At 39.7% G+C, this 21,647-nt stretch overlaps 1 protein-coding gene across 4 annotated transcripts in view; it reads left to right on the top strand.

The window, feature by feature from the left end:
• KCNT2 (potassium sodium-activated channel subfamily T member 2) overlaps positions 1–21,647 on the top strand; it is a 292,883-nt gene that overhangs the window by 237,376 nt on the left and 33,860 nt on the right. For all 4 annotated transcript variants that reach the window (XM_039485106.1, XM_039485104.1, XM_039485103.1 and 1 more), the window contains 2 exons: positions 8,453–8,564; positions 19,441–19,542. In XM_039485106.1, the coding sequence (XP_039341040.1) occupies positions 8,453–8,564; positions 19,441–19,542 (214 nt within the window). The remainder of the gene's footprint in view (positions 1–8,452; positions 8,565–19,440; positions 19,543–21,647) is intronic.

The raw sequence follows: 21,647 nt of genomic DNA, 5'->3' as shown, positions 1-21,647 counted from the left end.
TTTAAGACAACATGCTGAAAAAAATCCTTAAAGAAATATGCAAGGTTGCATTTAAATGTTTAATTATTTTATTGTAAAATGTATTAAATTCACACAAAATTTCACAAATAACTTGGTTTCCATCTATTTGTGTATTCTCACCCCCCATTTTAAAATGAGCATTTGTAACAGTCATATTTAAAAAGCTGAGAGAGATTAGTGATTCCAGTGATGTTTCCCATTTCAAGAATACAGAATTCTTTGCAAACTAAAAATGGAAGAAAATGTTAAAGGTTGACCACTTATACCCATAAGCCTACCTCATTTCTGTAGGAAAGACTTCACTCTTGTAGGGTACACCAGCATTTTAGCCAAAGTTTGGCAGTGTTTACTCAGGCAAAGCTCCCATTGGACTCAGTTGAACTTTGGTTTAGAGAATGTTCAGGAAAATCTAAGAGCAGTGATGTGACTGTAGTTCATGTTTGAGGCTGAACACCCTTCAATCCCGACAGCTGACCCAGTTAGACAAAAGCAAACATGGTCCTATGTTACATAAACTAAACCCTTCGTCAGGGAACCCTTCAAGTGCAGGAGTGGTAAGTGTCCAGCAGAACATCCCCAATGGCCACATGATAGGAAAGAGACAAGACAATAGCAGACTAAATCAATTGATAATGGACCCAGATGTATATTTCTGAGATCAAAGAGTAGCGGTTCAAATATTTCAGGAGTAGTGGAAGTTGATCTATTGACAGCACCACTGATCAAACCCTGAATTACCATTATGTGAATGAAGGAGAAGAGAATGCAGTTGTCATGAGCATTTTCTCCTAGATCTGAAATGGGAAAATCACCTATGTCTTCCTACTGATACTTGTGGAACCCAAGTTCTGGCTGAGAACTGAAGAGATAAGGGTTCCATGATCCTAACAAACACCCTGGCTGAAACAAATATGGTTCTTAACTTTTTAGCTATGACACTGAGTGATCGACTCATTTGGCAACATAGAACTAGAGCACCTCTTTACATCCTAACCCAAGATCTAGTTCTTCCTATTGGTATGGCTCTTGAGGATGGAAATTGAGAGATGTTTCTGAATATGTATCAAGTTCTCACCTACCGTGAACGAACAACAAAAAGTAATACAGTTGCAAGTAGAAAAGTTTTTGTGGCCTGTTGTGAAAAGTCACACATGGATCCCACATAAAAACTGTTTGATCATTATCCTTTCCAGATCCTAAATTCAGACAATTTCCCTTACCCAGTCCATTTATCTGGCTGCGTCCACTAGCATTTTTACCACAAAGTTGTCTAACATTTCTTAGAAAAGGTCTGTGATGATGGGATGGTTAAAACTCCAGCAACTGGGCTACACTAGTGCTCCCATCACACCTACCATTAGCAGAGGTACTACACTGGTATTGCAACAATAGAGGACATTAAGAAACAATTATTTAGACAAAGTCTTAGTCATTGATCTTGCTGAATGTTTAGCCTTTCTTCACATTCCCATTCCAGTGAATCCCTTCTCCACAAACCTGATGTGAAAAGGCCCCTAGGATACAGTGTGCTGAAGCATTCAGAAAACATATCCAGGTTTTTATTTCATTTGACAGTAACTCATTAGTTCAGCTGGTTTCAAGAGAACCATGTCTAAAATGGCTGCCCGATTGCCTCTATTGCTGTTACAGCCTGGCAACACTCAAACTTGAAATTCATGTCAAGGCCCATTCTGAGAGAGGCAGATCTGCTACAGCAGCTAGCTTCCAAACTGTGCAATACAGGAGACTTATAAAGCAGCAATAATGTCTTTGCTGTACACATTTGACAAACACACACTATTGTTCAGATTCAGTCTCCAGAGAGGAGCCCACCTATTAATGTCAGACTTATTTCTGAGCTACAGAGGCTTAGACCATCCAACCCTCAATATATGATTTGTTATGCACTAGACAATCTCCTTGCAGGGCTGAATGTTCTGTGACTTTCTAAACACTTTCCTCTGTAACTGGATATTCTATTGGAGTATTTTCACCTCCTCCTTGCAATGAACTGATCATTGGAGCAACAGGGACAGGTAAAGTATTTCAGCAAGGATAGCATGAGATGGACCTAACACGGTCAAGTACCTTACACAGAGGTGAAAGTAAGCTGGTACGCCCCAGTACGGTGTACCAGCAAGAGCCGATGTGCCGTACAGGGACGGCCCAGCTTTTCCAGGTGGCAATTTAAAGGACCTGGGGCTCCCAGCAGCAGCTGGAGCCCTGGGCCCTTTAAATTGCTGCCAGAACCCTGCTGCCAAAGCCCTGGAGTAGTGGCGAGGCTCCAGGGGTTATTTAAAGGGTTGGAGCTCCCACTGCCTCTACTGCCCTGGGCCCTTTAAATAGCTGCCAGAGCCCCGCTGCTGCTACCCCAGGGCTCCAGGGACTATTTAAAGGGCTGGAGTGGTAGAAGCAGGGGAGTCCTGGGCCCTTTAAATAGCCCCTAGAGCCCTGGAGTAGTGGTGGGGCTCTGGGGGCTATTTAAAGGGCCCAGTGCTCCTGCTGCCTCTACAGCCTTGGCCCTTTAAACCGCTGCTGGAGCCCCCAGCTGCCGCTGCTACCCCAGGGCTCTGGCAGGTTCCGGCAGCTATTTAAAGGGCCGGGGCTGTAGCAACGGCCGAGCTCTGGGCCCTTTAAACTGCTGCCGGAGCCCCCAGCTGCTGCTGCTACCCCAGCGGGGGAGGGCACTTACCAGTACAGGGCAGGCTGGGGCTGGCTCTGACCCCCCATCCTCGCCCCTTCCGCCCAAGGCCCTGCCCCTTCCGGGGGCCAGAGCCGGCCCCAACCCAGCCCCATACCAGTAAGTCCCTATGTCTACTTTAACCCCTGACCTTACAGCTTTAGAGCTATAGGAGCACATTAAATCTCATCAGAGGACCTAAAAAATAAACATTTTTTTTGTGTGGATACAGACTAACACGGCTGCTACTCTGAAACCTGTCAGATTTAAATGTTCAGATAACCATAACGTTATCCTGTATTTATAAACAATCCATAGAATGTATAGCTCAATTCATACAGGAAAACAGATAGAATTTTAATCAAGCCACATGTCCCTTATGTCATGTGACAATGGTTAAAAAGAAACACCACAGGAGTTGCTTTCTACCAAAACTGAACAAGAAAGTTAGCATAAGGAAAACAGTAATATTCCTTAAGTTTTTCACTTCCTGATTCACCGCAGAGCTAACTCCCACTCGAAAGACTGCTTGACTTCCTGAAGTTAAAGAGTATACATATCCCAACACCTCATTCTCTGGATTTAAGAAAGGGAACCCAAATGCATTTGTTATTTTCATCATAAATACTTACAGTATGCTGTATATCCTGTAACATCACAGGTCTGTTTACAGTGAACAACTTTTCAATTATCAACTCCTTTTCAACAGGAAAGCAAAACTACTTAATTTATGGGAGTATAAATGCCAAATATTTTATTTTGTACAGAAGTGAAATAAAATGGTAAAATAATAAAGAATCCAGGGGGAAAATATATGCTTATATCACTAGAAGAGTTCTTTGCCACCTTGTCTATTAAATGGCCAGGTTCATCTTTGCATTCCTTAGAATATATTGATCTTAATCTGGTTTTTGTTATTTACAACAACTGTTTTTGCTCACCAGGCAATTGTTAACCAAAAGGCCTTCATAACTGAGTCACCTTGGGAGAAACAACATTTAATATTAATGAATCACTGGCATTAAGGGGTAGGGGAAGTGAGACAGCCGTTGCCATTTGGAATTGGCTGAATTTGAGGGCAATTAAGACAGACAAATATTCACACTTCAGATGACTATAGTAGTGGTGCAATGTATTGGTGATTTTTTTTAAAAAAGAACATTTGAGGAGAATTACTCTCAGGTGTATTTATCCAAGTAATTTTTCCCTAGATGGCAGAATGCTTTATTTTGAAGTCTCAGTTCATTTTGGAACACATGAATATTTTGGAAAGATCAGAGGAGAAATGAGAAATCAGGGTTTAAGCAACTGCAAAGGAGTGTTGGATTGGTCATTGCCCAGCATTACAATAATTAGTTAATAACAAGAGAGTTTAGGGCCCTGACAACATATCTCTTTGCAAATTTCCAGCCCACCTCAGAAGTTTCTTTTTTTGGGTAGTCATGTTTGCATCCCCATTCATTTCAAGCCTTGTAAATAAAAACATGGAACATAGAAACATATGACTTTAAACATGAACAGTGGATAACATGGAAATAAAAGCCATTTTCAAAAGTGATGAGTGATTTTTAGTGCCTCCATTTGGGACACCTAAAAAGGCCTGAGCACCTGACCTGGGGGTGGGGGGGCGGAAATCAGGCCTTCAGGATCTTAACTTGGGCATCCAAAAAAATGGAGGCACTCAAAATCATGAGTCACTTCCTAAAATCTTGATCTTGTGCAATGTATACTGTCTCCAGAGTATCCCATATTGGTCTACTTTATGAAGTTTTGCAGAATGACATCACGTAGAATCTTAGAATCATAGAATATCAGGGTTGAAAAAGACCTCAGGAGGTCATCTAGTCCAACCCCCTGCTTAAAGCAGGACCAATCCCCAACTACATCATCCCAGCCAGGGCTTTGTCAAGCCTGACCTTAAAAATCTCTAAGGAAGGAGTTTCCACCACCTCCCTAGTAACCCATTCCAGTGCTTCACCACCCTCCCAGTGAAAAAGTTTTTCCTAATATCCAACCTAAACCTCCCCACTGCAACTTAAGACCATTACTTCTTGTTCTGTCATGCCCAACAGAACAGAACAAGAGTGAACAGACCCTTCACCTTGGCATTCAGTAGGAGTGTTGCTCATTTCTTACCTAATCCCTCTTTAGATTGAACATTTTGCCTTCACAACTGGCAGTCTTAGATGAAAATAGGTTACCTCTGATGTTTGGGGGCCATGGTGGGTTTTTTTGTTTGTTTGTTTAAAGTTTTCTTGGACTGATAATGGAGAAAAGTACATAATGCAGTATTTAGATTTTACATGTATTTACTTTACACATTTCCTGAACCATATGTTTTCTTTGCAAGGTTAATTTTCATGTCATTTCCCTATTGTGCACTACGCATAATATCTTTGCATAACAAATAGCTCTCCATTCCACAAGAACAGGACATTTGGAAACAGAAGTTGCCTCCATTGAGACATAGAAGGACTAAATGATACAAAGAAAGGAATATAACAATTGCTCTTAAAATGCAACCTGAAATAAAAAAAAAATATGTCGTATTCAAGAACCACCATCAATGTCTGTCTCATAGGCTTAAGCATTACCTAAATCTACAGGACACCCAGGATAATGACAATTTTCACCACTGTAGACTTTGTGCCAACTTCACAAAGAAATTTCATCTCTAAAAAAAAAATCATAATTACATGAAGAGACCAATTTTCATCTAAGTTTTTGTTCCTATACTGTGGTACTTGTAAAATATCACTGGGTACTGATGAAATAAAGCATCATTCCTCACCTATTTTATGGGGCCCCTCAACAACTAGAGTGCAGTAGAGCATCTGGTGGCTTTGAGAGGTAGATCAATCTCTCAGACACTGATATTTCTTTCCAGATAATACGACAATCCAGAGAGTATGCCTGCTTGTCCTAAAATGTGCACTGTAGCATGCAGTCAGACATGATAGGAGCAGTTTTATGGCATCAAAAGGCTAGAATTAAGAATACTAGCATCAATAGACTCTTTGAACATTATTCTTGCTTTATGTTATGAAACCAGTCAGTTGCTAAGTACCAGTTGAATGATTTTCAAAGTAGCTGAATATCCACAGCTTCCTTTGACTTCAGTGGGAGTTGTGGGTGTTCAGCAACGCTATAAGAATCAGGCCAGAAGCCTGTAAAAAGCTGCTTATTTGTTGGTTGGGTTTAGGAAAGCCCAAACCAGTACAGTTCATATCTGGATCCCAGTTTACTTGAACTCCTAGGGGATGGTGATAGTGGGTTTGAAAGCTGTTAGTGTTACAGTTCCCTATTACTATATGGAAAAAAGGAAACCACCACCAATTCATCTTGCAAAAGTATAGTCTACTCTAAATTCAATTTAAAATAATTTCAAAGCTTTACTAAATAAGGATGATCTATACTGCAAACAGCATTTTTTAAAGTTCTACTTTGCAAAAAGAGCTTAGGAGTGCTAGCCTATGTCTAACTCCTTTAATCTCCTTTGTTAAATCCCATCCTGGATGCCTTAGTGCAAATCCAGGCACAGCTCCAGGTACATCCCTGGATGTGTTCTGAAATTTCAGCTATATATGTGTTGACATTCACTGGAATTAGACACCTAACCACATCTACAAATACACAATGAAGAAGAAAGATGGTTTTGCGGGCAAGACAATGGACAAACATGAGAACTGCATTCTATTCTCAGCATTACAACAGGCTCCTTGGAGAGCTTGGAGAAGTCACTTTTGTTCCCCTTTTTCCAGTTCATCAACTGAAAACTGAGAATAATAATATTGCCTTCTTCCAACTCTTGGGAGGTCTTATATTTACACTGTCATCTCGTTGAGGCTTGGGCTATCTCTTTCTATGTGATTGTGCAGCACCTAGCACATGACAGCCCTCTTCTCAGTTGGGGCATGAAGGTGCTAATCTATTACAAACAATAAGACCTATACCCCTGACCACTAGAAGTTCAGTTCTCCCAGGTTAATGCAGTTTACAATCAGTTTCAATGTAGAAGTGTAACATATAGATAAAGTACTAAAAATGGGCCAAAAAGTCTTGAGTGACACAGAATGGAACACTTCAATTTTCTCATATCTCAGCCACATTTTCTATTTAGTAGAAACCAGATAGTGTTAGTATTTTGGAGACCATTGAAAACTGCACTTTGAATTTGAGGGAAACTGTGCCCCTTGCCCTCCCCACCTCTGGCACTTGGCTTTAGAGTGTATCCATAAATTTCCCAGGTAGACAGCTTCTACTGATAATACATATGTAGCAAGGTGCTTAGAAGCACCTATGTGATACATCCAACACAGGATTAAGCTATCAGGCTTTTTTTTAAAAACAAAAAAAGCGTGTGTTTAGGCTAGTGGTAATGCAATATACTTCTCCAGTGAGCAGGACACACAAGTGAAGGACAAACACAGGAATGATGTTAAGCAGCCCACTGCAACTTAATATATAGTTTAACATTGGAGAGAAGCACTATCCATCCATCTCCCTATACCAATCATTTAGGTGGATCAAGTGTGGGATTTACAGGACACATTGTATAGCCCATAATGTAAGGTAGACTCTCCACTGCTTTCCCCTAGCATTCATCTTGCTCTGCTAAATCTTCTGTCCCCTTCTCAGTGTGGAAGGTGAGAAGGTACCAAGAGGGACCCCAGTCTGAAGGGACTTCAGGTCTGCTGCTTCCCTATAAGCTTGAGATTCATTAGCCAAATCCCAAATGTCTCTTATTTTCTGGTTGTGACAAACTAACAATACAATTCCTAAGTTCTATGCCTATTTAACCTGTGTCTCCATGATTCTACGAGGAATGCAAAAAATCCACTAGACCACAGTCAATTTGGCCCCAATAGGAAAAAGATCCATGCTGATCCCTTAAACAGGCAAGCAGGTAAACCCACAGCAACCTAAACACAGCTTTTTTACTCCATAACTATGGGGAGGCAGGATTCAGCTAATAATGGGACAAGAGGCTTGAGAAACACGAGGCCAGCCTTTAAATAAATGATTGTAGTCTCCTTGGCTGGTGAATGGGCAGCGGAGCACCCGAAGGAGGGTCCTAGCCCTCTATACTCTTTTTCCTTTATCCTAGAGCTGCCCGACACTTTGCAGCTCCAATCCAGCATCCCATCCATTAACTCAATGGATAGCAATTTACATGCCTTTTAGATAGGTGCATATATCTCAAGTCCAACTCTATGGGCACATCTCATTTACTCAGCAATTTTAGTCACTGCTTTCTGAGCAAGTGTTAATTTCAGCTTTATATTAATAAGTACATTGACAATTTGTATGGTCTGCAGACATTTACACAACAGGTAAGCAGAGAATTCATGGATGAATAATTGAGTATAACCCTATTTTTAATATACTGGTAGTTTACATTGGATGACTTCCAATGAAGGTGTTGTCATCTTTAAATGTTTCCTGGGTTTCCTCTCCTTTCATATAGACTTGTGTCATACTGGAGATTAAGTGTCATCTGAAATGCTCTAGCAATTGCAGTAAATGTTTATTTTGTTAATATTTGCAAGCTCCACTTTTGAAAATACATTTGCTTCCCCTGAGTCTATGGAGAATCTTTTGTGCAGCATTCTGTATTCTTGTATCAAAAGCCAGAATTATCTTGCACTTAATTATAAATGTGGAGGTACAGATAAGTTTTGCATTATGCTGTACTTTAACAATGAATTATGATCATTGGAAGTGTAACTGTAACATTTCCTTAAAACATAGGTTGTTTTCAAGTCTAAGCATAATCACAGAGCTAACTCACCCAGCCAATATGAGATTCATGCAGTTCAGAGCCAAAGACTGCTACTCTCTTGCGCTATCAAAACTGGAAAAGGTAAGGATACCTGCTTTTTATAACTGGGTTAAAGATTACATCAACTTGTTTTACTGGTTTTGTGGTAGGCTAGTCAGAACAGATCAAAACAGCCTTGTAGTTATAGGCATACCAGAAAACCTTTTTCTGAAGTCTACCTGAACTTTAATCTTAAATTTGCTTTCTATCTAGTTTCATTTACTTTATAAAACCTAATTTTAGAAGTATTTGATTTATAGGCTGACACTGATATTGTTCTAGGAAACATTAACTGTACCTGTTTAAAAAATACCATCCAATATTCTAAGAGGTTATTAAACAATTAATGTGGAAAACATTTAAAGTGACTTGAAACACTTAAAATATACACTTGCTTTAATATGCATCCATGTACTATAATAACTATAATAAAATATATTGTTCTCCAAGTCAATTTAGTGAGACTGTAACTCCATATTCTGATAACCCAGGGTTCTCAAACTTGATTGTACCACGACCCCCTTCTGACAACAAACATTACTACATGACCCCAGGAGGGGGGACTAAATCCTAAGACTGCCCAAGTCCCATGCCCCAGATGAGGGAGCCAAAGATCAATTCCAAGGGCTTCAGCCCTAGGCAAGGAGTCTATAACCTGAAGCCCTCTGGCTTTGGCCCTGGGGCTTGGGCTTCAGCTTTAGCCTCAGTCCCAAGCCCAGCAAGGCTAATGCCACACTGGCGACCCCATTAAAACAGAGTCACAACTCACTTTGGGGTCCTGACGCACACTTTGAGAACTGCTGTGATAATCAATTGCAAAATCTTGGTATCTGTATTTTGTATTTGCTTTATTTTTTGTAAAAGTTACCCTTTTCTCAGGACCAGCCTCCCAGGGGAAAATTATTATTTGAGATAAAGTTAAAATATTTATCTTCAGTTTTGTTTAGGGCGTGTATCTGGTGAACATAGGGAACAGGGAGGTTAGACAGAGAAATTCTGGGCTGCTCAGAACAGCATTTGATCTGCCAAGTCCTGTAGAAAGTATTTTGTCTACAGCGAATATTCGGTGTGCTGAGCAAATAACTCATACTGACTTATTTATTTGGCTAATTTAGCTTCTTTGTGTTCAGTTTTCTGTGATCACTTTGTGATTCTCAAATGTTCTATTTAAGAAGATTCACAAAATCATTTCTGGAAATAATTCTTAACTGTAGATTTCTGAGAAATTGTATCATCTTTTGTATTGTGATAGCACCTAGGAGCCTCAGTAATGGACCAGGACCCTATTGTACCAAGTGCTGTCCCCACCCAAAAGAGCGTAATATTTTATATTCTAGTCATGCTGTGATAGTTTTGATTGGACAGGTCACCTGGTATCATTTCTATTCCGTGATCATACAACAAAAAATCATGGAATTAAATTTCTGGTTGTAAGAATTTTCATTTACAAGTTCAAAATTTATATTCTTCAAATATTTGCAATATTCACTTAAATGTTGCTGCTTCCTTCAACACTAACACAACTAACCAATAGGATTCAATTAGTTTTTATATGCAAGCAATCTGCACAAATCAAAATTTCAGTCACTCACTCAGACATCCTTGTGCATGACAGGGAACTGCAAAATCTAAGATTATTAAGTATTAGGAGGTTCAAGATAGTTGCCACCCTCAGTTATGTCATACCAAGAATGAGACCATAAGTTTTAGTCCCTTCTGGTCAGGGACTAAACTAATGCTTGGGTGAGTCCCCTCATGAGTTATTGACCACTGGCCCCTGCATGAGTTATTAACAGAATGATAACCTCAACAGCTGAAAAGTGATACAGTATACTAAAACCTGTGTTATATTGATGTGTTCGAGCCAAGATGCAAAATTCCAGAAAGGTATCTTCAGATATATTGAAAGCCATGAGGCAGCTACTCACAATGCTGGAAGGTTCTTGAATTTCAAAGAGTTTCATATTATGGCAACAATTTAATTGTTAAGACTAGCTCCATTTATTTTTCCACTCTATATTTCTTTTCCTTTGGGTCCCTGTTAGCTATTCATCACTCTTTGATTAGTGGGCTTTGTTTATTCATTTGTTCCCCATTTTGTTCAATTTCTCTCCTTTCAATTTGTGTTATGCTGCCTCCTTAGAGCATTTCTGTCACCTACAAAGGAGGTTTGCAGCTGTGATTCTCGCATACTAGCTCTTTCCCAGTGGTTTCTGAAAGGGTAAAGAGAGATTGGCTAGAATGATGCACTACTGGTATATCTGTATTGCCATATTAAAGCACGGAGTATCTGGTCAATAGCTGGAAATCCCTCAGGGATGTATTTGCATATAGTTTTGTTCCTTGGTGCCCTAGAACCTATAGAAAACTCTGGGCATACTCCAAGACATAGCTTGGTGAAAAGGATACTTACTAGGAAATCATTACCACTCTTGATTTACATTTGAAGTGCTACTGCAGTAGTTTGGTGGGGATAAAAACCTAGCTCAACTGAAGTCAGGATTGAACCCCCAGACTTTTCTGTCTCACATGAAAAAGAAGGTTGCTGAAAGGTATTGGAAATATCAGGCTACTGTGGTGAAACATTTGGTTAATTTACATGCACATGCAAACAGTTGTGAATAAATGTTGGATACTGATCAGCAATTTAATTAACTTCCTGTCCTAACTCTTTCAGCATTACACATGAGTAGATAAACCGTCTCATAAAAATAACATTTCTTGCTTGGTGGTTGAAGATGCCTATAGTTGATGCTATTTCCCATTCATTTTACTTTTAACAGTCACAATGGAGCATTTCACAGGTGGTGCTGTAGTTCATTAGACTTTTCAGAACTCCCTTTTGCAAAATGAAATGCAATTAAAACTTGAGTGAAAGTGATCTTATATGGTCAAACACTCAGCTGTTTGCTATTCCCAGGCTAAGCTCCCCATTTTCAGATAGACTTCAAAGGCTGGGTAGTTGCCTTCAGCTAATGCTTATATACACACATGCAAAATTGACTTCATGGCTTAATGGGCTGCAGAAGCAAGAAATCTGATTTGCAGGAGAACTCCATCTGCTGTTGCAGCTGCAACTTTCATTGATATAAAAAAAACCCACAATAACCAAACAATCACAGTTGGCATCAGACAAGGCAAGAGCCTTTTGGCCAGGAGAAAATAAAACAGATGATGAAATATGTTTAAACCAAATGCTGGGAATCAAATCCTATCTCATCTGTTTGTCTTCAAACAGGAAAAAGCAAAACGGCCATTTTACAGAATCCTTACTAGGACAAATCTTGAAACAAGGGGTAGGAAAGACTTGATTGAGGTTTACATCCTAGTTTCCAGTGATTTCCCATTAAACAAACTGAATTTATTTGCTAAATAATTTTATACTTACTGATTTATAGGCAATGCATGTTTTTCTTTAATCAGAGAGCCAATACGATTTTAAAATGTATAGGATCATATGTAACCAGCAGATAGTCCACTCTTCTCTTTTATCATAAGAAACAAACTGAAATTGGTTTTGAGGGCTAAAAATCTACAGGGGAGAGCTCTGTATGTTTGAGTTGACTTTTATAAAGATGATGTGCTTTTTCCCTCAAATCTCATTTGGAATGGAGCATATTTCCTCCATTATTTTTTACTACTGTTTGAGTTATAAACACAGATCATTATATCTGAAATAACGTGAACAAGTTAGTTTGCAGTAGTGACATATGGGCTGTTTAAAAAAATCCAAATATGGTTAAAGCCGCATCTGTACTTTGGTGTCAATTCATTAGCTTCAATGGAGCTGAAATGATATTCATCAGCTGAGAATCGGACCCTATATTTTAAGCTCATCTCTGTGGAAGAGTTTATCTTTGAATACTTCTCTCTTCCTCTTCATTGCTTTGTATCTTAGAACAAGTTATAAACTTTGTTGCTGTCCTTCACTGTGATTTGTATCCTATAAAAAGTTCCCATTTTCTCCCTTCCCACCTTTCCCATGCTAAAGGTTGTTATGTCTCCATTATGAAGGGTTGAAGTCTAAACTGATTTTAATATTAGGAATTCAGTAAGATGCAAATATATATTCCCCAAAGATTATAAATATGAGACAATCCTTCTGAATTCTATTTTTCTGGGTTCCAGATCAGTCTCAAATGCAACATGAGCAGTTACCAAGATCGTCAAAACAGAAAGGTCACTTTACTGTTCCTCTCAATATGCCAGTCATTCTGTCAATCCTATAAACTCTTGTATAGCCCCACAGCTATGCCCCCTTGCAGGTTCTTTCACCTTCCTCAGAAGCATGGGGTACTTGCCACTGTTGGAATTGGGTTACTGTGCTAGATGGATAAATGGTCTGATCAGATGGAGATTTTTACATTGGGGAAGGGCACATACCTCAAAGTCCAGATCCATCCCTACATCTCTCTATGCCATTGGGTAAGTCTGCACTGGAGATGCTACAATTTCCAGCTTGATTAGATATACCCAAACTGGATCTAAGAGAACTAGCATGCTAAAAATAGCAATGTAGCCATGGCAGGGCAGGAGGGGCTAGCTGCCAGAGTACATACCTAGAATCTTGGATGGGCTATTACTCTGGGCAGCTAGCTAGTCTCTCCCACTGCCATGGCTGCACCTCTATTTTTAGTGAACTAGCTCAGCGTGGTGCAAGACTGGAAATTACACCTTCCCTCTACAGTGTAGACATACTCATTGACACAATGGCCTGGTCTACACTGGGGGGGAGGGGGTAAATCGATCTAAGATACACAACTTCAGCTACGAGAATATCTTAGATCAACTTAGATTGACTTACTTCGCGTCCTTGCAGCGCGGGATCGATGGCCGCCGTTCTCCCGTCGACTCCGCTTCCGCCTCTTGCCCTGGTGGAGTTCCGGAGTTGATGGGGAGCGCATCAGGGATCGATGTAACGCGTCTAGACAAGACGCAATACATCGATCCCCGATGGATCGATCACTACCTGCCAAAGCATTGGGTAGTATAGACATACCCAATGGTCAGCACAGCTCCTTTAACACCATACTAAACAATACTTAAAGAATAATGTCGTGACATGAGAGAGAGATGGAGGGGATTTTGTCCAAATATAAACACAGGAGGAACACAAAAAAAACTGAGAAGTAAAATGTCAAAGAACAAACACTCACTTTCTCGGAGGGAAGCATTGCTGAAGGGTAAGGAAAAGCTGATGGGCACGACCCACTGTTAGGGAAGCTTCCTAGCTCACAATGTAAAATACCTAGAGAAAATAGTGATGAAGTATTTCCAGAGTGAGAGAATATAGTGATGAATTGTTTCTCTTCTTATAAAAGAGAGTGTCTAACAAAGATTCAGAACTTCCTAGCCTGGAGCACAGAGCCACTGACAGGAGACATGCATGTGGAGGAGACAACTGAAGGCACATTGAACTTGATCCATTAGGGACTCTGCATTTTAACACACAACTTACAGATCTATGAATATTTGTAGTTATACAAACCACGCTTATCCCAGGCTCTTTTCTCATGCCCCTAGATGAACAATGCTTTTCCCATAAATATTTATATTATTCCCTTTCCCATGAAGTAATTCCAAAAGTGTCATTGGAAAAGCTGCTGGGCACCACACTGATTATTAAGCAACTACTGGTGGCACTCTGATGTCTTTCTGGCTTCTGCAGCAGCAGAATTCTCTGGAAAGCCCATGAGCCTGAAGATAAAGCATATCCTAGGCAAGATATGCCTGAGTGAGCATTTTATTACTTACAAATCTTTTAAGCAAAAGTAAAGAAAAGCAAGCCTGTAATAAGGGGCAGAATAGGGCTGGAATATGAAGGATTTAAAAATAAAGAGAAAAAAACCCATACCTACAACCTCCCTTCCCTATTTACAAGCACCTGTTTTGAAATAAGCTGCGCAGGAATAACCAAGATCCTCTCCTACCTCTTTTCAAAATGTAAGCATCAGCCAAAAAATATTCCCAAAACATGGCATCTCTTTCCTCCCACCCCACCTTTTTGTTACCAAAACAGAATCCTCTACAAATCATACTGAGCAGATGGAAGGGTACATTTTATTCCTTACATTTGTTTTCTGATAGGCCATTGAGTCCAGAGCCTATTTGCTTTATAATATTTATGGCATAAATATGGAGATATACCTATCTCATAGAACTGGAAGGGACCCTGAAAGGTCATCAGGTCCTGCCCCCTGCCTTCATGAGCAGGACCAAGTACTGATTTTGCCCCAGATCTCTAAGTGGTCCCCTCAAGGACTGAATTCACAACCCTGGGTTTAGCAGGCCAATGCTCAAACCACTGAGCTATCCCTCCCCCTCTCTGAAAAGCTTTATATAGTTTATATAATTTAATTTCATGAAGATTAAATACCTATATCAAAGTAGTAAATGAAAAACAATCTTACACTTTAAGCACACACCTATAGGATTTATTTCATACAAAATGAATATGAAATCTCTTCAACCCCATTCCACTATACTAAAGATGGATATCTAGCAGCATGATCAAATCTATGGGCCTGATCCTCAAAACAATTACATGAGTAGCCCTTATTCTTATGACTAGTCTCATTTACGATTTGTGAACGGAAGGACTGCTAACGTAAATTTGCAGGATTAGGCCCTATATATTTAATCAGAAACATTCAGCTACTAAAAATGCTTTAGTAGTGTTAAAAAGTGAAGTATCTGAAAATAAATGATTATCATGAATACATCACAGAAGGAGATGATAGAGATGTTCCTGAGAGCAATTTTAGTAATGATTAGGACCACACAGTAAATGCTTCCAATCCTGGCCAAAACCCAAGCCACATCAAAAGTAGTTTTTGTATGTGAGATTGTGTCACTGTCTTTTTTTCAGTGTTGGAATTTTCAGTTCACACACTCTATTTAGTACTAATTCTTTTTTTATCCTGAGACTCAAGTCACAAATTATTATATCAAAAAAGATAAAATATTAGAAGTAAACCTGAACCACAAAGGCTAGATTCAAAGTTCCAAGAAATCTGGAAGTACTCAAGATAATGAGTTTTTGGTTCAAGCCTGTTATTCAATAGTTACTAAGTATATGACTGTATTTCAAAAAGTGCTCAGAGGTGGCCTGAATACTTCCATTGAGTTAACAGGAAGCCTTCCACTGATTTCAGTGAGAACACTTGGCCAACGCTAAGTTTGTAGAAAAATGGAGTCCTCATGGCTGGGTATAGTTTAGCAGGCTTATTTTCTCTCTAATGCCCCTGTTGATGGCTGATCTTGTTCTACAGTGAATTCTCTTCTTGCAACTGAGTGCTCCTGTGAGGTCATGCTTTTGTCCCATCTCTTTTGGAGTAAGAAAGTCCAATGTCTTTACAAAAAAGTATTTGATCACAACTCTGGGCCCCCTGATCCTCATATTTTTCTCTCAGAGGCTATCAGCACTCCTTATCCCCTTCTCAGGGGCTTTACACCATCTTCTCCAGTAGCTAGTAGGGGAAACCAGACCCGCCCCTGCAGTAGTTGAAGACAGATGACCCTGGATTTTAGTCCAGGGATCCTAGACTCATTGCTTCCACCTCCCTGGAGTTCTTCCTACCATACTCTGTCAGCAGAATTCTCTCATGGTCTCTAAATTTACCCTTTTCTCATGGCCAGGACTCCCCTCCAGAATTCTCCCAACAAATTCCCAAATTACAGGTACAAATATAAATCCATTTTTGCCCTCCTCAGGTTTGATCTTTCATTCCTTTCTGTTTTTCTATTGAACATCTCCCAAGGGTCTCTCCCTAGAAGACCAAATCCAGTACCATTACAAGGGCTCACTGCCAGAAGTTACTCCACCCCAGTGACTGTTTCATGTCACTCCAAATCTCCTACCAGACTTTGATACTTAGAAAAAAATTCCAGGACCAACATTCTCTGTAGGGATGCTTCTTGACCCCACCAGTCTTCCCCACTTACTTATCACAGAAAGTAACTGCAGACTTTCTCTCTGCAATCCCCTTCTAAGTTGTACTTCCCTTCTTTAGAGTCACCTGCTCCTTTCCCCAGCTGGGTTTTATCTTTATTTAATCCTGGCCTACTCTCCAGGTGCAATCAGGTAGCATAATTGGCCTCTCAGACCCATATTAATTCGTTCAGCACCAGAATGAGGCATATACCCCACTACCAAGTACTTCTGCTAATTCTACCTTAAAAGACATTTATACCTAGGCACTAATCTCCCTGTGTACTTTAAATGGTTTTCATAGCTGCTGTGTTTCTAATAATTATGCTCTTTAAAAACAGGAATGAACACTAGGCTATGTAATATATTTTAGTACCAATACTTTCTTTGCTCAAAGGCATTTGCCACCTTCTATGAAAAGAAGTCTCTTAGAGATTTTTTGAATCATGTTTTAGATTTTAATAGAAAAATCTTCATGTGATGGTTAAAACACATGTAGAAAGGATATTATCTATTAGAATAAGTGGAGTTTTAGAATAGTTTATATAAATCCCTTATGTTTTCATCCATTATATAACACTTCCCCATAAGGCCAAACCTATTATTTTAAGGCTTAATGTTCTGGCCAAGCATACATAAGGACCAAGGGTGCAGAGTTTTATCTGCATGTTCATTTCCTTTTGACCAATTTCTTTATGGAAGTACTTGAATGTGAATATTAACTGTGAATAGAGCCTAATAACTCTGTCATTAATGGATGAATTGTTGGCCCTGATCATGTGGGGTTAGCAGAGATGGGAGCTACTGAACCTTAATGAGAGGAACAAGATTTTTTTTTGTGGGGGCAGAGGGGGTTTGATAGTGGAGGAAATGCTCAAGTGACTTGATTAGCTGGGGAGGTCTCTAGGGAGCTAGCATGAACACACCAGACAATTCTGACAGTGGAACGGGGACCAGTTCAGGGATGCCTTTGCAAGTACATATACTGTGGAAAACACTGAACAAGTGGAGTGGAAGCCAAGACCAGCAGCAGTAGTTGAAGACAGAGGAGCCTGACCTAGCCTACTTTAAAGATGACCTATTGTAGGTTGTTTGGGATGGCCACTATAAAAAATGAAATATTGACAGCTGCAGCTGGGGAGACAGCAATTTTCCATTATACCCTTTATCTCCCCGCACCTCTCCAACATGCTCATTCTTTCCCTTTATGCACCCAAGGAAGTAGAGAAGAAGTAGAGCACCTGTTAACACTGCTTCCCAGCGGCATGTCACAACAGGAGATGTGGACATCTCCACAGAGTTTGTGTAGTTTGGCACTTCTTCACATCGGTGGGCAAAGGAAGCATTTTGCCTCTAGTATACACAATTCTCTGCATGTGGACCGGTGACAGAACTCCTGTAGGAGTTAATGTGAGTTTTGCATGTGAAAGAATTGCAAGCTCTGGCAACCAATAATTTATTGGTCAGTGTAACTGGATAATCAAAAAATGCATGAGTGATCACTAGAACAATCAATAAATTATCTGTTTGCCTCAAATCTTGGTGGACAGAAAGAGTTACAGTGACACTGGTGTTTCATTATTCATACAGCAGATGAACACTAGTCAACTGGCACTCTCTGATATATTAGTACCACATGTTAGCAATGCTATAATTTTAGGGAAACAGTGGATTATTAGTTGTATTTGGAGGTGGGGATTTTATCTATGTTGTCACTATTCATTGCTTAATAACCAATAACCATATTTAATAAAGATAGTAAGTTTGGCATAAAACCCTATATTTTCTTCATTTTAAAAAGAGAAATAACAAATGTTTAATTTTAATAATGTTGTCAGTCTGCTTTAGCTCAAAAGGAGCCTAGTTTTTAAAAGAAATTCCACTGATGTCATATCTTAAGTGATTTTACTAGACATTTTAAACTGGAAAGAATTTTCCTACTTTGTGACTTTTCATACAAATCAACATTTATTCACAACAAAAATTGAAACAATGAAAAACAGCAGGTATGACAACATGATGAAATTCAACATGAGTACATATAAATGACACATTGGTTCCAGCAGACTGCTATTCTGTATGCAAATGTGACTCTTTAACTTGGAAGTTTGCAGAGTATCTTTACCACACTGACCCACCGTTCATGACATCTCTAGGATTGAAAGCCTGCATTTCATTTGTCACTGATTTCTTGAAAATGCCTCAAACCTGTTAGCTCTCCCCTCTGATAGCGGGGGGAACAAGCAGCAGTAGGACCTAATGTAATTTATCTGTAAAGGAAGAGGAAGGAGAGAGGGAAGAGAGCCATCACTGTAATTTTTCTGTGCTTTTTCTGTCTCTATTTCCCTTCTACAATTGTATCAAAACAGCAGCCTCTGGCCCCATCTAGCTTCCACCTCTTCTTTCCCTGTTCAGCAACCTCCCAACCCCTGCAATAGAACCCTCTGTTATTATTGTCTTCTTAGTGGTTTCCTGTACAAGCCTCAGACATCAGAGAAGGGAACTTCCAATAGGGTTTGGTGCCTCCTCACTAGATACAGTGGGCCTGATCTAAAACCCATTGATGGCAACAGAGGGACTCCGATTGACTTCAATGGGCTTTGGATCAGGCCCAGTATGAGCAGCGCCCGACCTTCCCTCTCTCCCAAAGATGGAATCACTCACAGGGTCTGATCAGACAAGCAGATCTGCTAGCATGGACCCATGGGACTCCACGCAGGTGTGGGGATCTCCTCTAGCAGGTTGAGAGCCGGGCAACATATCTAACAATCAGGCCTTTAATAATTGATCCTGACACCTGTAATTTGCTATGTTTTTGTTTCTATCTGTAAACACAAATGAATGACTACCCAGAGAAAGTACATTTTATTTTGGTTGCTGCAGTTTGTTCCAAGGAAGCACCGCTGTGACATTAGATCCTGTGTTTTTTAAAAGAAAAAAGGAACCTCTGAAATTATTTTAATTTCTTTATTTTTAATCTTTGAACAGAAAGAACGGGAGAAGGGTTCTAATCTGGCATTTATGTTTCGCCTGCCTTTTGCTGCTGGAAGGGTTTTCAGCATCAGTATGTTGGACACCCTGCTGTACCAGGTACTGTACATGACAACACCTACTGTTCTCTAACACAAATGCTTTATCACTGCATAGATTCATATTTAGTTGTTAGATGAGCAGTTTTGTTGTATGCTGGCTGATATGTATTGGGTTATTATTGCTTTATCTTTAATATATGAAAAAACAAACAAAGTTACTTTTAAAGTAGTGTAAGGAAAAGCTTTTTCTTTACAAGTATTATAGTTATATAGTTGATTATTAGTAAAATATTAACATTTTAAAGACATTGTTTTAAGCATGTAACCCTCGGGAGATTAGACAGATGATTCCGCAACTAGGGCATACAGTGGCATACTGTGAATGTCCAGGAATCCACCACACAGAGCCAGTTGCAGACCTGGGGCCATATAGAGCCAAGTTCTGGCTGGCCCTGAATACGGAGTGCACCAGAAAACTCATCAGAAGAGGAACCATTAAAGGCTCATTTACAACACTCAGAAATGTTCCAATCCAATAAAAACAATCCAATTAAAAATAAAAAAATAAAGAAAAAAACCCAACAGTGATCATAATGCAATATGCAAATTGTTCCTGCTCATCACACTGGAACTTTGCACCTGAAGCTCTTCACTGCCAAAGTATAAGTGGCATTAATAATGCATACTATACGCATGCACCCATCTGGATTATGCCATTTACTATGTAGTTGCCAGGTCTCGACTTGTAGTGTTCTGCTTTACAAAGTCAGATCCTTGTCCTGCAAATGACTGACTTTACTCATCTGAGTAATCCCACTGAAACCAATAGAATGATTCACATGAGTGTGTCACTCACGCATTTGCTGTAACAAGCCCACAATGCTGGACAGTGCTAAACTTAATTACACCAAATAGTACCTAACTCCACATTTCCACTCGGTGTGAGTTGGGATAGGAGAGTCTGGCTCTAACAGAGCAGCCTAAATCAAATCGACTTGAGGGTGACCAGGCCCCAACTGCTCAGTTTTTCAGAAATTAGTTTGGTTGCACATTTGTTATTACCTCTAACCTTAAACCTAGTTGGAGGGTTTTTTGCCTTTTTTTTTAAAGTCACTTTCCAAAAGAAAATACATAGCATGCAGAGCAACTTCTTGAGGCTACGCATATATGTCAAACTTTTCAGTACAGTAGGTATATAGCTACAAAAATAAAAAACCCAACATTTAAAGCTATTCATCAATTGCTGTACATTTTGGAAATAAATGTATTGACTCACAAGGCAAATTCTAACGCTGCCCCAGAATATGAACACTGAATTTGGTATTATTTTACAAGTTATAGATGAATGAGGACACTCTCTTATGGAAACAGATTTTTGTCATTATTAACTCCTGCCATCGTCAGTATTTTATATTTTATATTTGCTGTTATACGTGATCAGCCAGAATTGTCTTTGTATACAGAACGTTATTACTGGATGGAGTGAGACAATTTACAGTCAATAGAGCTGGTTTGGAATTTTTTGGCAGAAAGATTTTCATTTGAAAAAATTGATTTGTCCAAACCAAGCTCTTCATGTAACATATCTGTTTGATGAACATTTCATTGGAAAGGTTTCTGAGCTCCAGGATTGGATTTCTGTGGGGAAGGAAGCAACGGCCTAGTGGTGAAGACACTCACCTGGGATGTGGGAGACTAGGTTCAGGTCTCTATCCCAAATCAGGATGAGCATTTTTTTAAGAGTATGCCAGTTCAGTCTAAACTGATTAAAGGGATGGTGTAGATCAGTGGTTCTCAAACGTTTTTATTCACAGACCACTTGAAAATTGCTGAGGGTCTCGGCAGACCACTTAATGATCTTTCCAAATGTTGTTTGTACCGTTAGCTAACTATTGTAAAGTGTTTTGGATAAAAGTGCTATAAAAAAAAGCTTAATAATAAACGTTTTTTGTTGTTCTACAAATAAAGGCACACAACTCATTTTAATATCAGTAGTCTTACCTTTCTAATGCTATGGATGTGCCCTCCCTCCCCCACTGTTGCAGCCCCCGAGCTGGGGCCTGGAAGGAGGCGGGGGTCTCTCCCTGTCTCCCCCACCATGGCAGCCCCTCAGCTGGGCTGGGAAGGATGGGGGGGGTCTCTCCCTCTCTCCACCACCATGGC

The sequence above is a fragment of the Mauremys reevesii genome, linkage group 8 (assembly GCF_016161935.1).
Source record: "Mauremys reevesii isolate NIE-2019 linkage group 8, ASM1616193v1, whole genome shotgun sequence".
Taxonomy (NCBI): domain Eukaryota; kingdom Metazoa; phylum Chordata; order Testudines; family Geoemydidae; genus Mauremys; species Mauremys reevesii.
This window is presented reverse-complemented; position numbering and strand designations above follow the sequence as displayed.